The sequence below is a fragment of the Oryx dammah genome, unplaced genomic scaffold, assembly GCF_014754425.2.
Source record: "Oryx dammah isolate SB20612 unplaced genomic scaffold, SCBI_Odam_1.1 HiC_scaffold_28, whole genome shotgun sequence".
Lineage (NCBI taxonomy): Eukaryota > Metazoa > Chordata > Mammalia > Artiodactyla > Bovidae > Oryx > Oryx dammah.
Window position 1 is genome coordinate 44,670,890 of NW_024070212.1, and position 17,952 is coordinate 44,688,841.

At 35.0% G+C, this 17,952-nt stretch overlaps 1 protein-coding gene across 1 annotated transcript in view; it reads left to right on the forward strand.

Annotated features, from left to right (window-relative positions):
- DPYD (dihydropyrimidine dehydrogenase) overlaps window positions 1-17,952 on the forward strand; it is a 916,336-nt gene that overhangs the window by 736,709 nt on the left and 161,675 nt on the right. The window contains exon 19 of the mRNA XM_040232247.1: window positions 7,323-7,465. Within this exon, the coding sequence (XP_040088181.1) occupies window positions 7,323-7,465 (143 nt within the window). The remainder of the gene's footprint in view (window positions 1-7,322; window positions 7,466-17,952) is intronic.

The window sequence follows — 17,952 nt, forward strand, 5'->3', positions numbered from 1 at the left end:
TAAAACCAAAAGTGTGTGCTTAACCATCGGTTCTAGTTACCTTTTGAGAAAAAACGTAGATGGAATCTTTCTTCATGATTACCTCTTAAAATACTTGAAGACAACCATTAGATTATTAATACTTTCAGCCATTTTATACACCACACATATACATGTTATTGTTTAAAATTTTTGTTTAAAAATTAATTTTATTGTAGCCGAAACAGTGGAATTAACTTTACATAATAAACTATTTGCATATATATATATACTTTTAAATTATAGGGATAGAATTTATTTTGACAGATATTGTTAAAATTAAAATTGCATACTTTAGTAATATAACTCAATATCCTTAATTGGTATAAGTGTGATACATTTTCTTGCTTTCTTGTGTTCTGCTAAATCACTGTAGCCTAAACTACTTCATAAAACTGACAGTTAGCTTTACTGAAATTTAACTTTACTGATTTTGCTTACCCTTTGATTCCAAACAAAACTATTTGTGTGCTTTTGCTATCTCTGGTTCCATCTCATTATGTGTGTGTGTCTGTGAAAGAAAGACAGGGACAGAGATCACAGTCATCCTGTTCACCCTGTTTTGGATATATTCTGTTAATATTTTACTTAAAATATTAGATATAGAACCCAAAGTGCTCTTCTGAATGTACAGAGTAGAAGCACTGCACATCTTGTACATAAAAGTTTCACAGCATAGAATCCGATTCCTGTATTGTTTTAGATGCATTATATAAAAGAGTCATTTTTCATTGCAGAAGTGAAACATAAACACTTTCCTACCTAAGAGAATCAAATAATATGGAAGTATAGATATCAAACGTAGAAGTTCTTCTTCAGCCTGTTAGCCCAGAGATAATTATTAGCAGTTTAAAACACAGTACTCTGTGCATTTACATGTCCACATACTAAGTGTAATCATATTTTTTCTTTGCCTAAAATAGGACCACACCCTATATATTGTTCTACTACTTGTGATATAACACATAACTACGTATCCTAGAGATATTTCCATGTCAATTTTAAAGGTTTCCTGCAGCATCCTACATGAATGAACTATAATTTATTTTCTAGCATAACTACTAGTGATTATTTAGGTTGTTTTTCACTGTTTTGTTATATAAAACAGTATTTCAAGAAACATCTTTGTACACGTGACTTTGTATCTATGCACTAATGGATTATATTTCTCAAAATGGGGTTTCAGGATAAAACATATACCTTTAGACATTGCAATTGCATTATAAATCTAATAAAAGTTCATCACACAAATAAATGCATTTGCAGTCATAGACTTAAACTACATTTTGTGGAAATGAAATGACTTAGGATCTCCAAATTTACTATCTAGAATATTAACTAACATCCCTTAGGTATTAAGTGTTTAACCCTACATGTTTAGAGTGAATGCTTATTTCTCTGATCAATTTTCTGTGACTTCAGTAGTCATATCAACCTTTATACACTACAGACCAGGCACTGGACTGAATGTTTTCCACAAACTGTGTCATGCAATAGTCTCCAAGCTGCTATGATATTGTTATTGACGCTCCTGTTTCACAGATACCAAAAACTGATGTTCCGGGAAGCCGAGGAGCTTGCTCAAAGTCACAATTGTGTAAAGTAATAGAGTCAAGATTTACACCTACTTGGGTGGACTTTCGAAACTGTCTGAGCACTAGACCACAGGCAGTACTGATACTAGCTTTCTGAAGGTGATGCTCATCATAATTGCTGCACTGTTAGTTCTCAGTTCAAAAGTATGGACTCCACACAGAGACTTGATCTTTAAACTTTAAAAACTGTGACATCAAACAAGTTTTATCCAGGTTGAACTACCCTTTCTTCACATACATGATAGCATCTACCTGCACAGCGCTGCAAGGGTTAAAACACACACTGTATATGAAGCCCCAGTCTCCGTATCAAGTATCAGGGAATTTGGAAATCACTTCATGAGCAAGCACCCAGAGAGGTAAATGTCCCCTTCTTTGGTAAATAGTATTAATTCTATTGCTTTAAAATAAAATGTCTAGCACATTCTATGTACCAAATTATTGAATATGAATTGACTATGAACATAGTGAATATGTTATAAAGCAGATAAACAGTTATAAAGATATAAAGACTGGGAGAAATTTTCTTGGAATACTTAACAAAAATTAAAACATTTCATAAGAAAAATTTTAGTTTTTCAATAAACCTGAAATAACAATGTAAAACAACTAGTTTTCTCTCTCTCATTTCTCCTGTTTAGATTTCACATCCCTTGATATAACCCTGATCCTTCTAGTACTTCAGTTTCTGGTTGAATTATGCTAATTTTCTCAGGGGACTTTAATCTGTGTATAGAGATGTATTTTTAATTAGTTGTGCTTTACATATTTATCAGTATATTAGGTTCATTAACATTTTAAAGTTGTATTAAAATATAAATTTTTGGTGCTTGATTTATGTGTTTTATAAAAATCAATCTCTCAGCTCCTAAACCCTTGAAAGTCTTGATTTGCTACTATTTTCTTTCTTCTGGGTGATGTTAAAACTGTTAACAATTAGGTAGTCAAAGTTCAATTTCTAATGAATTTGTTATCCACTTAATTCATTATATTTTAATTAATGTAAGCAAATTAAAACTACATTTTCTTTTTGTATACACAGTGAGCACGAGTGAGTATTATAACCCAATTTCTGTTTTATTGCCTGCTAGAGCTATTATCCGGGAGTTTATTGTGGACTTAGCTTTAACAATTAATTCTATAACAGTAGCTGTCCTAGAAGTCAAATGATTAAGGCAAAACCAAACAGAATTAAATTCAGTTATTCAAAATTTCAGTTATCCAAAATTAGCATATGTTCCACACTATCTTGCCCATTAAAAAAGTCTTTTCTCTTCAAGGATTTAGTGATGCTAAGTAAAGTTCTGCTTACTTCTCACAAATAAACTCAAGTTCTGATGTCGTTAAAATTTTTACATATTGATTTAGCACATGGACCTTTTGATTCTCAAAAAAAAAATGTAATATATGGATGTCTGTGTTTGAGATTTTTAGCTTTGGAGTCAGTTAATCCTACCAGCATCATGACGTCACTCAATAGAGATGGTGAAAAGAAGCAGGAGATGGTTCTTCTAAGGGAGCAGAGGTTATAAAGTTTCATCATCCTAGGCATCATGCTTTTGTCTACAATAAAAAAAAAATGCATTACTAAGCACACAGCAACAACATAGAAGGCTCGAAGTAAACTAAATAAATGCTCCTTCTGAAATCAATTGTCCTTTCAGGGTAGTACAGATTATAATAGCAAACATTGTCTAATATTTGGCACCTCCCTGGTGACTCAATCAGTCTGCAATACCAGAAACCCAGGTTCGATACCTGGGTCAGGAAGATCCCATGGAGGAGGAAATGGCAACCCACTTCGGGATTCTAGCCTGGAGAATCCTGTGGACAGAGGAGCCTGGCAGGCTATAGTCTATGAGGTGGCAAACAGTCAGACACAACTAAAGCGCCTTAGCACACACATATAATCTTTATCATGAGCTAGCCCTTTATATCGGAGAAGGCAATGGCACCCCACTCCAGTACTCTTGCCTGGAGAATCCCATGGACGGAGGAGCCTGGTTAGCTACAGTCCGTGGGGTCAAGAAGAGTCCGACACGACTGAGCGACTTCACTTTCACTTTTCAGTTTCATGCTTTGGAGAAGAAAATGGCAACCCACTCCAGTGTTCTTGCCTGGAGAACCCCAGGGACGGGGGAGCCTGGTGGGCTGCCGTCTAAGGGGTCGCACAGAGTCGTCGGACACGACTGACACGATTTAGCAGCAGCAACAATATATATATATATATATAATTAATCCTCAGAACAGCTTTGTGAAGTTATTAAAAGTTTATTATTTTATGGATTAAAATGTTAAGAAATTTTCACAAGATTACACAGCTTGTATGTAGTGGAGCTAGAATTTTAACCTAAGCAGTTGACCCTGTTGTTTCTTTGATATGGTAACTAGTTCAAATTCCCTTCTTTTTAGGAGTAATTATAAAATATATGATGTTTAAATGAATGCAAAGTTTTCTTAATGGTACATGTCTTGGCATCAGTGTTGGAACTCACAGGTCTGGTTCACATTTGTTTGTTTCTTTGTTTGAACCTGCAGCTTTTTCAAAATGTGAGGATTCAGGATGGCTAACTTTCCTTGGCGCATCCCACACATTTGAAATGGAAATGCTTGATGTAACTGAATTCCCCATCAGGCCCATCTGGTTATCCCATGTAGATGAAGACTTAATTTAAATTGCACGTTGCCTAATAGTTAATTTAAGCTAATAGGATTTCAATTTTTTAAGTTTAAACTTTGTTGTTTCCTTTAGGATGGAGTCTACTTTTAATTCCTTGAGCTTCTCAAACTGGACTCTTCCTCCCTGGTTTTTGATCTAAAATCATTAATTACCATAGCAGTGCCAAAATTAAAAAAAAAATTATCTCAATAGTCATGATTCTGAAAATCTTTATGCATTTTAATTAATATATGTATAATCTTGTGTAGTGTTGATATATGTGACCAGAAGTTTTATTTTTATATTGAATCTATTATTCCTCATTTCTGTCATTTTAAAACTAAAAAATTTCTGTATAACAATTTGAAAGATCTTTTTATGTACCTTCAGTTTACTTCCAAAAACCTTTCATGACAGATAAAAGTCATTTTTAAAACCTATTCCCCATAAAAAATGCTGAGAACAGGTAGATTATATTTCATTTAAATCAAGTTATTAAGAAAACCAATCAAATAGAATTTATAATGGAAATTAAAACTGAATTTACTATTACCCAGCAACAGAAGGATCCATTTCTTCATTTTTGGATCACATTTCCTCAGAGAACATAATTACTCTTAATTTTTAAAAAGATACCTTTATTAGTTTGAAAGGTTTTCATGTTCATTAGGTAAATTAGAAAAGCTTTAGAAAAAGAAGGAAAACATCAGGTAGAAAACATCTTATTGACCTAACTGAACATTTTAAAATGCCACTGAGGGTTTGCTGATGTTCTTTAACACCTGTGTAATAATGTTGCCCTTTAAATGGAACTGGTTAAATTTTCAAAGCTGTGTTCTGGGATTTTGCCATTCGATGTCCATTAATATCAATTGGAATATGTGGCCAAATCCCTGTGTACCACTTTGAAACTTTACCCCTTAGTGTTAATGATAGTCTTCTAACAGTGCAGTTAGAAATAAATTATTTATCTTCTTAGCACAAATTTCCTTTGCTCTCTAGGGTCAACCGAATAAGAAAAAAAAGTAAAAAAGAATCTCAATATTTCTTTATTGCTTCAAAGTAACATGTGTGTAAAGGAGCCATCAGCTTAGTATATACTGCACATGTCATTTATGTTATGCCAGGATAGCTATATGTCTGTCTAAAAGATTCAAGTTACAGATTCCCTAAAAATGCTTCCCTCTAACCTTTACTTTCAAATTTCTTTTTTGTATAGCTGAAGATATGTTTTTATAAGTGTGTGTGTGTGTATTCTTTCCCTGCATCCTCCTGTCCACTGTGTTCACCTTTTTCAATGATTAAAACGTTCAGACTAAGAAGTCACTGCTAAATATTTTAAAATAGAAATAGGGTTTTGATGTTCAGTTTCTAAATGGCCCTAACTTACTGCCTTGTATTTAAATGTCAGTTATGGAATTTTTTTTTCTTTTTTTTTTTCAGTTATGGAATTTTGAAGTTTCAGCATTGAATGTTCTTGCCTACGAATGCTAATATCCAGCAGAAGATATTTTTAGGTTTGGGAGCACCAAGTAGTCATTTCCACAAACATTTTGGTGTTGAATGCAAAAGCATTAGTTACACATAAATTCAGTTTCATCTGAAATGAACAAGATGAAAAGAAAACCACTGATTTTATTTCTTAAATCATTTTTATTTTTTTAAATTTATTTCTGTTTACTTACTTACTCTTGGCTGTGCTGGGTCTTCAATAATATGAGGGCTTGTCTCTAGTTTCAGTGAATAAGGGCTGCTCTGTAGCTGTGGTGTGCAGACTTCTCATTGCAGCCCATGGGCTCAGTAGCTGTGGTTCCTAGGCTCTAGCGCACAGGCGCAATAGTTATGGCACACGAGCTTAGTTGCTCCTCAGCATGTGGAATCTTCCTGGATCGAGGATAGAACTCATGTCTCCTGCATTGGCAGGTGGATTCTTTACCACTGAGCGACCAAGGACGCCCAACCACTGATTTTAATGAAAGCTCTTTGTGCTTCCTTAATGGGAACACCAATAAATACATACTGAGAATACTGGTAAAGATGCTGGTGATGGTGGACAGGATGCCAAAGTACCCACCACAAAAGACTTGTTTTACCTTTCACTTGTTTAGTTGTTTCTGGGGGTCTGGTTGAGGCAATGACACATTCTTGCACGAAAGAAACTACTTTTACTTCAGCAAATGCCTTTAAGGGACCATTGGCTTATGAGTGTACATCAGAAATATTAAATTACATATCTATATTCTGAGAACATTAATTTACTCCGTATTGTGTTAACCCTCGAGAGTCTAAGCAGCCTTATAAAGTGTAATCATGTGAAATATGACCTAAAAAATGATGTCTTCTGTCCATCCCTGCAGCTTTTATTACACTTAGCAAATAATGTATTGGTAATGTTTGGTTAAATAATGTATAAAAAATCGAATATACACTCTCTAATTACTGAATTCTAGTAAATTCTCTTTAACTTGGTTAAAAATTTCTAACATATGAAAAATTAGATTAGGCTCACTATGTTTCGTCACATTTGGGAAAATACATGTAAAATGCAATATGGAATCTGTAAGTTCATCAGCACCTTACTTGTTTTGCAGTATCTCAATTCACACCAGCTGCTTTATACTTCGTGGAAACATAACAGAGCTGTATGTCTATTTATGCACTGTATGTGATTGTTTTTCTTTTACAAAATCTGCCATTCCTTGTTCTTTCTCAAACAGATGCTTGAGTATTCCATACAATCTTTTACACGGTACTATATATCAAATTGTAGTATGTATGTATTTTATGCAGGAATTTGCACTGCTCTACCCACTTGCATAACATTCCTGCATGCAATAATAGCATCAAAGTCCTTAAAATAAGAATATATCCATTTATAAATTAACATACTTTGAAACATAACAATGTTTCTATTTTGCATACTCATATATCTTAAGTAGAGATGAAACAGAATTTTGTCTAGTATAACACTGCCATCACACAGTAGTGTTATAAGGCAATTTGCTCAAGTGGTCAATATTCTAACCATTGATCACCCTTACTTTCCATAGGCACAGCCATCAGACCTATTGTTTTGAGAGCTGTGACCACCATTGCCCGTGCTTTGCCTGGATTTCCCATTTTGGCCACTGGTGGAATTGACTCAGCTGAAAGTGGTCTTCAGTTTCTCCACAGTGGTGCTTCGGTGCTCCAGGTAATACTTATGTTTGTCTGTCCCTTCATAAAGCTCCATCTAACAAATAAAGTGTAAATTATGTGACAATGAATATGTTCTTGTAGGGTCTCTTAAGAAAGAATCCTTGTGGGATCAAACTGGGTGGCACTTATTAAGTTTCTATTATGAGTTGAGAACAACCCTGAGGTTCATTTCCTATCATTTCCTATCCTTTTAAGAGCTTATAAACTCTCTATTTTTTTTTAAACATATTTGGGCACCTGTATGTTTCTAAAATAAATGGGATCAGGTACCAAAATGCATACTGTGCTACTGGATAAAAACCAAATACATGAGGAATCCTGGGTAAAAGCAGAATCTTGACTGAAAAATAAAAGAAGCTGAGGGTAAGGCCAATACAAAAATCTCTGCTCTATGGTACTGTAAGGATTAACAAAAGTGACTCTGAACTTCCTGGTAGCCAAAGCAAGGAAATCACAGTTTTTCAAAATATAGAAATAAATTGGTTGTTTACCTTCTTGTGATATAAAGCTGAAGGAGATTCTTTCATTGTTTTCATAAAAGGATACTTTGAGATGTAGTGCATCATACTGTTATTAACCGTCTACAAATAACTTAGAAATCACTTTATTTTTTATTAATTATATACTTGCTTTTTACATTATAATCTTGTTCAGCGCCCCCCGCATTTTATAGTATAAGCATTACTCTCAGGGGCTAGATATGCAGGTTTCAGTGATGTGATGTGAACCAGGGGTAAAAATTTTCACATGGCAAGTAGGCTGTGACTTCTGAGGTAATATTCCTTTAATATGGCTTCTTACTACCTAGCATTGATGGTAATTGGGAAGCAGAGTGTTTAGCATCTCTTATATTCTTTGGCAAGAATGTGAAGTGTAAAATAATATGTTGCCAAATTGACAATTGGAGTTAACATTCCATTATGAAATATAAAGTGAAAAGAACATATATCAAAATGTTAATGGGAGTCAGACTTCTGCTTCCAAGAAGATGGAGTAGATGTAATTTTTCCTATGCTTCTGAATTTTATATATAAAACTAACATAAAGAGACTCTGAAATGTGAGGAGAAGGCAGTCTGGCTAGGAATCTCAGGACCCAGGGCACAACAGAGTGGAGAGTTTCCTGGGTTTTCTTTTTGCCTCATATATCCAGACTTGGATCCAAAGAAGCCAGCAACAGGAAAACAACAACAGGGGTAGACCCTCCCCACACCAAAAAAAAAAAAAAAGTATATATATACCCTTTGTATCTAGAGAACCAAGAAAGGGCAGCCTAGCAGACAGAAAACTTTTAGACCATGACTGCTCTACTCCAGCCAAACGCTGCAGCTAAAACCTGCAGTGCCAAACCTGTCCACACAAAGTACAAGCATGAGTCTTATACTTCCAGTCTCAGGAGGCTGTAACAAGACACTAGCATTGCCCGTGGGCAGTAATGATCCCCCACATGTTGGAGGCATGGACTTCCACCGCACTGACAGTGATGAGGTATCCCTTCTCCTCCCCTTTGGGACACTGTCAGAGGAAGACTAATGAGGAATCAGGACTTTTATCACCACCCAGTGGTAACAAGACCACTCTGTCCCTCCCACCACAGTCCCCTGGTGTCAGAGGAGGCCTAGTGGGGAGCCAGATCTCCTATCCTATCCTGGCAGTAACATGGAGAATGTCCTTCAGAGTCAATGGAGGTCAAGTAGGGTTCCATGGGTAGTAAGGAGGCAGCAACCTCCCCCTCCCCTGCCAGAATGGTATTCAGAAAAGCCAGCTAAAAGTGTTCTAAATAAGATGAAGAATCACTTAAGATAGTACTCAAAATGTCAGTGTTTCAAGTGAAAATCACTCACCATACCAAGACCCAGGAAGATCTCAAGGTGAATGGTAAAAGACAATTAATAGATGCCAATACCAAGCTAACAGAGATTTAGAGTGATCTGATGAAGATTTTGAAGTCAGTCATCATAAAATTTCTCTAACATGGCAATTACAAATATGCCTGAAACAAATGGAAAATATGAAAGGTCTCAAAAATAGAGGATATAAAGTACTTCAGTACTGAAAAAAATGAAAACTTCAGTACTGAAAAATACAGTAGCAAATACAAAAGTCCGTTGACAGCCTCAACAGAAGAATGGGGAGGACAGAGAAATAATCAGTGAAATGAAAGATAGAGAAGTAGAAATTAACCAATCTGAAAAAGAGAGAGAGAAAAGATTGAAAGGGAAAAAATGGACAGAGTATCAAGGAACTGCGGGAGTACAGCAAAAGATCTAATATTCATGTTATCAGAATGCCAGAGGAGAGATCAAGGAAAGAGGGGATGAAAAGGAAATAACATCTGAAAACTTCTCAATTTTTGCAAGAGACAAACTTACAAGATTCAAGAAGTTGAATGAATCCCAAATTTGAGAGGCAGAAAGACATCTATACCAAAACATATCATCATACTTCTGAAAACTAAAGACAACCCCTTGAAAACAAGAAAACCATGACATTTTACTTATAAGGAACAAAAAATTCTAATGACAATAGATTTCTCATCAGAAACCATGAAATCCAGAAAGTGGGACAAAAATTTTCAGTTGTTGAAAGAAAAGATCAACCCAGAATCCTTTTTCCTTCAAGAAAGAAAGGTAAAACATTCTTAACTCAAGAAATACCAAGAATTTATTTCCATGAAGCATAACTAAATGAATGACAGAAGTTCCTTAAGAAAAAGAAAAAAAAATTTTGTTTAAAGTTTGCTAAATTTCACTATACTTTGTTATACTCTTTTTTTCTTTTTTAAAATTTATTTATTTATTTTTAATATAAATTTATTTACTTTAATTGGAGGTTAATTACTTTACAATATTGTATTGGTTTTGCCATACATCAACAGGTTAAAAAAAAACAGAAAAAGAAAAATTATGAAAGAAGGTACTTTGGGGCATCTGAAAGGAAGAAAGAATACAGAGCAGATATACAGATATGTAAATACAATGCAGATATGTGAATATAGAAAGTGCTATGTGTCCTCATAAAAACATGTGGTGAAAGAATCACTCAAATTGCAGTTTCTGCTTAGGCTATTCTGGGATTGAAAAGCAAAGAATTATTCAAACTTCCTGAAGAAATTGAAGCCTATTGTATAGTATTTATGAATGCAGACAGGAACTACAAGAACCAATGGGGCAGTTCTCTACCCAGAGAGGGCAGAGACCTTTGCCACCTCTCTTTTGTGAGCCACGTGATTTTTCCCAAAAGGAATCTATAGTTCTGTCTGTTCCTCTTTAAGACTTAGTCCTCATTTCTGCCTCCTCTGAACTGCCTAGCACATGCTCATCATGGGCCTTTCTACATAGTGGTCCTTCAGTTCCACCTTTTACATGAAATACCTTACCAGCTGAGTATCTATCTCTTGCCTTAGATTTTCAAAAGAGGAAATCTGCTTGGCTTAATGTATCTTTTCATGCCAAGCATCATCATAAAACACTAGTCACCTGATGTATTTATTGGCTGGTGTATAGCAGAAACACAGTAAACATTTGTTGAATGAATTTTTTAAGTGTGTGTGCTTGAGTTGTGATTTTTTTTAACCAGATTGTGAAGAGGGGATGAGAAGGTCAACATGGTATTAAAAAGTGGCCACCTAAGTGCTCCTTCAGCTTAGGCTTGGAGACTTTCCAGCTACGTAAAATATTGACTCCCAGTTGATGTTGTTAGAAATGTAAATTTACACACACAGTTTTTTACTGGTGTAAAATTGCAGATTATGTATCAATTATGTGTCATTATGGACATCACCAGATTGTCAACACTGAAATCAGATTGATTATATTCTTTGCAGCCAAGATGGAGAAGCTCTATACGGACAGCAAAAACAAGACCGGGAGATGACTGTGGCTCAGATCATGAACTCCTTATTGGCAAGTTTAGACTTAAATTGAAGAAAATAGGAAAAACCACTAGACCATTCAGGGATACAGTGGAAGTGAGAAATAGATTAAGGGACTAGATCTGATAGACAGACTGCCTGATGAAGTATGGATGGAGGTTCATAACATAATACAGGAGACAGGGAACAAGACCCTCCCCCCAAAAAGAAATGCAAAAAAGCAAAATGGCTGTCTGAGAAGACCTTACAAATAGCTGTGAAAAGAAGAGAAGCAAAAAGCAAAGGAGAAAAGATATACCCATTTGAATGCAGAGTTCCAAAGAATAGCAAGGAGAGATAAGAAAGCCTTCCTCAGTGCTCAGTGCAAAGAAATAGAGGAAAACAATAGAATAGGAAAGACTAGAGATCTCTTCAAGAAAATTAGTGATACCAAGGGAACATTTCATGCAAATATAGACTCCATAAAGGACAGAAATGGTATGGACCTAACAGAGCAGAAGATATTAAGAAGAGGTATCAAGAACACACAGAACTGTACAAAAAAGATCTTCATGACCCAGATAATCACTATGGTGTGATCACTCACCTAGAGCCAGACATCCTGGAATGTGAAGTCAAGTGGGCCAAAGCTAGTGGCTGTGATGGAATTCCAGTTGACCTATTTCAAATCTTAAAAGATGATGCTGTGAAAGTGCTGCACTCAATATGCCAGCTAATTTGGAAAATTTAGCAGTGGCCACAAGACTGAAAAAGGTCAGTTTTCATTCCAATCTCTAAGAAAGGCAATGCCAAAGAATGCTCAAACTACTGCACAATTGCACTCATCCCACACACTAGCAAAGTAATGCTCAAAATTACTTATATAGTATGCTGCTATACCTTCTAGATACTATGTTGTCTTTTGATCTGAATTATCTAGTGTGGTGTGTATTAAAAACCCACCGCTCACACGCTAGTAAAGTAATGCTTAAAATTCTCCAAGCCAGGCTTCAGCAATACGTGAACTGTGAAATTCCAGATGTTCAAGCTGGTTTTAGAAAAAGCAAAGGAACCAGAGATCAAATTGCCAACATCCGCTGGATCATCAAAAAAGCAAGAGAGTTCCAGAAAAACATCTATTTCTGCTTTATTGACTATGCCAAAGCCTTTGACTGTGTGGATCACAATAAACTGTGGAAAATTCTGAAAGAGGTGGGAATACCAGACCATGTGACCTGCCTCTTGAGAAACCCGTATGCAGGTCAGGAAGCAACAGTTAGAACTGGACATGGAACAACAGACTGGTTCCAAATAGGAAAAGGAGTATGTCAAGGCTGTATATTGTCACCCTGCTTATTTGCAGAGTACATCATGAGAAACGCTGGGCTTGAGGAAGCACAAGCTGGAATCAAGATTGCTGGGAGAAATACCAGTAACCTCAGATATGCAGATGACACCACCCTTACGGCAGAAAGTGAAGGAGAACTAAAGAGCCTCTTGATGAAAGTGAAAAGAGGAGGGCAAAAAAGTTGGCTTAAAGCTCAACATTCAGAAGACTAAGGTCATGGCGTCTTGTCACATCACTTCATGGCAAATAGATGGAGAAACAGTGGAAACAGTGGCAGATTTTATTTTTTAGGGTTCCAAAATCACTGCAGATGCTGTCTGCAGCCATGAAATTAAAAGATGTTTACTTCTTGGAAGGAAAGTTATGACCAACCTAGATAGCATATTAAAAAGCAGAGACATTACTTTGCCAATGAGGTCCACCTAGTCAAGGTTATGGTGTTTCCAGTGGTCATATATGGATGTAAGAGTTGGACTATAAAGAAAGCTGAGCGCCGAAGAATTGATGCTTTTGAACTGTGGTGTTGTAGAAGACTCCTGAAAGACCCTTGGACTGCAAGGAGATCCAACCAGTCCATCCTAAAGGAAATCAGTCCTGAATATTCATTGGAAGGACTGATGTTGAAGCTGAAACTCCAGTACTTTGGCCACCTGATTCAAAGACCTGACTCATTTGAAAAGACCCTGTTATTGGGACAGATTGAAGGCGAGAGGAGAAGGGGACGACAGAGGATGAGCTAGTTAGATGGCATCACCAACTCAATGGACACGAGTTTGAGTAAACTCCAGGAGTTGGTGATGGACAGGGAGGCCTGGAGTGCTGCAGTCCATGGGTCGCAAATAGTCAAGCATGACTGAGCGACTGAACTGAACTGATGTGTCATTAGTTTTAGTCACGTTTTTATTCAGCCAGAAAATATTTTTAAACCAATTTTACCTAAAGTGAAAGTGAAAGTGGAATCTCTCAGTCGTGTCTGACTCTTTGCGACCCCATGGACTGTAGCCTACCAGGCTCCTCCATCCATGGGATTTTCCAGGCAAGAGTACTGGAATGGGTTACTGTTTCCTTCTCCAGGAGATCTTCCCAACCCAAGGATCGAACCCAGGTCTCCCACCTTGCAGGCAGACGCTTTACCATCTGAGCCACCAGGGAAGAAAATCAGTATTAAGATATGTTTAGGACAGTTATGAGTGGGAAAATCCTTGAATTTACATTTTTGACTTGGCATTTGAATGGGGTGGAAAATGTATAATATTTCTATATCTCTTCCATTGTAGCTAAATTTTACCCTGTTCTACTTCTTATACCTGAGTTAATCTAATCTTTCATTTGCTATAGTTCTGGGCTGCTTAATATTATTAGAGAAATTCAGGTAACTCTGTCAATTGAATTTTCTCCAAATTCACAATGCTTAATGTCAGCTGGGCATTGGGTGATTGTAAGCATCAGTTTTTATTCATCTTAAAAAAAAAATCCCCTTAAATTCCCTCTGGCAATTTTTGTACACTTCAAGGCCCTAAGTCCCTCCATCATCACCCTCCCATTTCTGTTGCCATTTCTTCCCCGGCTCTTACTGCCTACTTCATCCTCTTCTCTGGTTCTGTAATATTTCCTTTGAAAAGATCATCCAGTTATATATCTTAAGGTGGACTACTATGAAATCTATTTTTCTAACTATTTCTACTCAAATGTAAAGTGTGTTCTGACAAGACACATTTTTTACAAGACACCTTCATACAAATGACATGTATTTAAATAACATGATGGTGCTGATACATTGGAGTATAGAAAGAGAAGTAATAGGTACAGAATTGTGATTAAACTAAATTTAATGTTTAAACATTTGATTCTAATATTCTTGATACACATATATAAACTACATAGATAGGTGAATTCACTGCTGGAATAAAGAATTATACTCAAAGTTGCAATTTCAAATTCAGTTTTATTTTCTTTTCAAATTCAGTTTTAAATGCATTCAATAACCATGACCTTCTATGTGACTTTAGAAAAAGTAATGACATTTCAAAAATAAAAAATTAAATTTTTTTCCCTTGGTTTGATAAGTGTGACAGAACATGCATTTCTTGTTAATCAGTACATATCACAGAGAATCATTCATTTATTTATTCAATAAATATTTATTGAGAATTTACATGCCTGCATTCCTATTCTAGGAATTTGGAATACGTACTTCTGTGAGTAGAACAAACAAAAGTTCATTGCCTCATATGGCTTACATTCTAGTGAGGACAAAGATATGATAAATATGGAACATAAGTATATTATCTGATATGTAAGATGATACATGATGTGAAAAAAGAGGCTTCACTGCAAAGGAAACATTTGTATAAACAACTGAAGGTGGGGAGTCAGGAAAATTTTTATTGAATAAAAATATTTAGGTTGTAACATCACTTGCTTAAATTTTTGCCAATTGAGAGTTTAACTGAAATATTAAAAAATCACAAAATATTTTAGACCACCTTGCTGTTTATAAATGGAAATTGTCTTTTATGGTTTCAGAATTCATTTTAATAGGCACGTTTTTCTTTTCAAAGTCTTTTACCATTTTTAAGAATGTGTCATTGGTAAAAAGCCTGCCTGCAATGCAGAAGAACTGGGTCAGGAAGATGCCCTGGAGAAGGGAATGGCAACCCACTCCAGTATTCTTGCCTGGAGAATCCCATGGACAGAGGAGCCTTGCGGGCTAGAGTCCATGGGGTCGCAAAAAATTGGACAGGACTGAGCGACTTTCACTTTCACCATTTCTCATTGGCACTGTTTATTTCTGTTATCTTATTCTGCAACATGCTTTGACAAATATTTTAACATTTTAGTGGTAAAATATCCAGTTTATTGTTGTTCAGTTGCTAAGTCATGTGTGACTGTGACCCTATGGATAACCCTACTTTAAAAAATGCTTCAGTTAATGTTGAATAGAAAAACTAAGCAGTTAGCTGGAGAGTAATTTCAATATTCCAGAGCATTTCCCTGAAACAATTTGGGAGTAAAAATGACTATTACAACAGAACAAGATGCAACACATTGGCCAAGAAAGAAGGTTCAAAACTGATTATGGGTCTGTATTCTTGGGTAACTGCTCGTATTAGTCAGTCAAGTCAACTAACTTAATTCATTTGTGAACCCCAGTGTCTTGAAATCTTATTTTTCATGTTTTTTGATAGGCTCTCATTAGTTTTAATATGTAAGTTAGATCTATAAAAATTCTAAATGAATATTATTAGTAAATTTCAGATACTGAGTGCTGAAATTTATAAATATCCCTTTGCTAAATTACATTTTCAAACTCTTCATAAACTCTTTCGGTCTTAAATCTTTTGAAGGGCTACTGTGAAAAAAAGAAGTTTGCTTCTGGATGCCCATAAGTTATTTAGAAAAGGGATAGTAAATAAACAATTTGAATAATTTCCCTTTAAAATAGTTTGAAATGATTATGTTAATAAATTAACCCTGGCTTTTTTTTTTTTTTTACTTTTACTTTAAATCATTTGTCCCAGACTTAGCCTTCAGAATTCTATATCCCCTTCATCTGACTTAAGTGTTAGTCTAAAATTTCTGTTAATAAAAAGCTACTTAGGAAATTCTATTGCAACCAAAACCCGGATTGAGTCAGTTGTTTTTAGTGATAAGTTTCATCACAAAATGTTCACTCTCCTCTATTGTATATATATAGAGGATATAAGTACTATACTACCTTTTTTTCCCACTGAATTACTTTGATTTTCTATAATTTAACTTAATGATACTGCCATTACAATTCAATCTTCTAAGGACTTTGATTCAGGACATCAGAAATTATAGGAAGCCATCAGTTCATTCATGTATAATTATGACCTGTGCCTTCGTTGAGATTGTATGGGTATTTTTTTAAAACCCATTTCTTTTGTGTGGGTTTGTCACTGAAATTAATAGAAAATCCTGAAATACAACAGAAACAGAGAGTGTAGTGGGCATTTGCTGTGAGTCATGGTCAAATGACAGACACTCACTAGAGTTATATAACCAAATCAATTTTTAACAATAATCAGCTACTCTGATGAAGCTAGTTCCAGCTAAATGGAATTTTTTAATGTGATCAAGAGATGTATTATTTTATTGAAACTAGAGAAAAAGAAGTAATTGAAGCAGCATGATGACACTATTTCCACGTGAATGCAGATGCGTAGCAGACATTCTCTCTTGGTCATAATGCACAGGAAGACTTCAGTGCTTCAACTATTTAAGTTGAGGTTTTGGGATGGTAAAAATTTTGCCTATTGTATTCTAAATTCTTGTTGGGTAAGTGGAAAATATATTTTTTCAATTATTTTGTATTTTTTATTTCATCATCATTCACTTTGAAGTCAGGCTATATGATACCTGAAGGTAGTGTAGAATAGTTGATACCATTCAAAGTTATTTTAAATGGCATCAGAACTATTTCACACAGCTAGTTAAAATACACATATTAATAGTTTTCTTTCCACTATGCAATTTCTTGTTTCCTAGCTTTAATGAGTGTTTCATTTACAATGTTAAGAACAATATGCAAGTAGTTATTTAAAAATAAAAGAAACCCTGTATTCTTAGGATACTGTATAAGGAAAATATGCTCTTAGTATCCATTCAATAAAACTCAAATTACTGTCAATTATTATATTATCTTTAAATTACTTTAATAAATGGTTTCTTTAATGGAACAGGTTTTAGTTTTTGAAAAGCATCTTGATTCCAGGGCAGCAATGTTGTTTATAAGCAAATAGAGGAAACTAAATGGAAGCCTGCTAGGCTTTTGAATTATTATACACTCACCACTGGATAGATTAATATCTACATTCAAAAGAAATTAATTGAAATTAAATCTAATCTTGTTGAATGATAGTTTTACTATAAGTAAAAGTACCTATATCACACAATGACTATTTTATGTGAGAAAATAACCGTGAATTAGCTAAGATGTTTGCAGATATAGCTATATGAAATTTCTGATCTTGTGTAGAGTTCTTTGACTAATTTTTTTCCTGACTCTGGCCAGATCCTTTATGTTGTTTGTCCCTTTTAGCTTTGTATGCAGAGCTATGGTTAACTACTAGTTTACTTCTTCATCAGAGAATCTTCAAATGTTTGACAAAAAATTTTAAACTACTATTTACCTTTTTATTCTTCAGTTAAAGAAAAAATCCCAGAATTTTAGATATTCTTTTTCACATATTATTTTTCAAACATTGTGTTTTCCATGTTGGTTTTCTCTGAATCTTTCCATTTTATCAATTTATTAT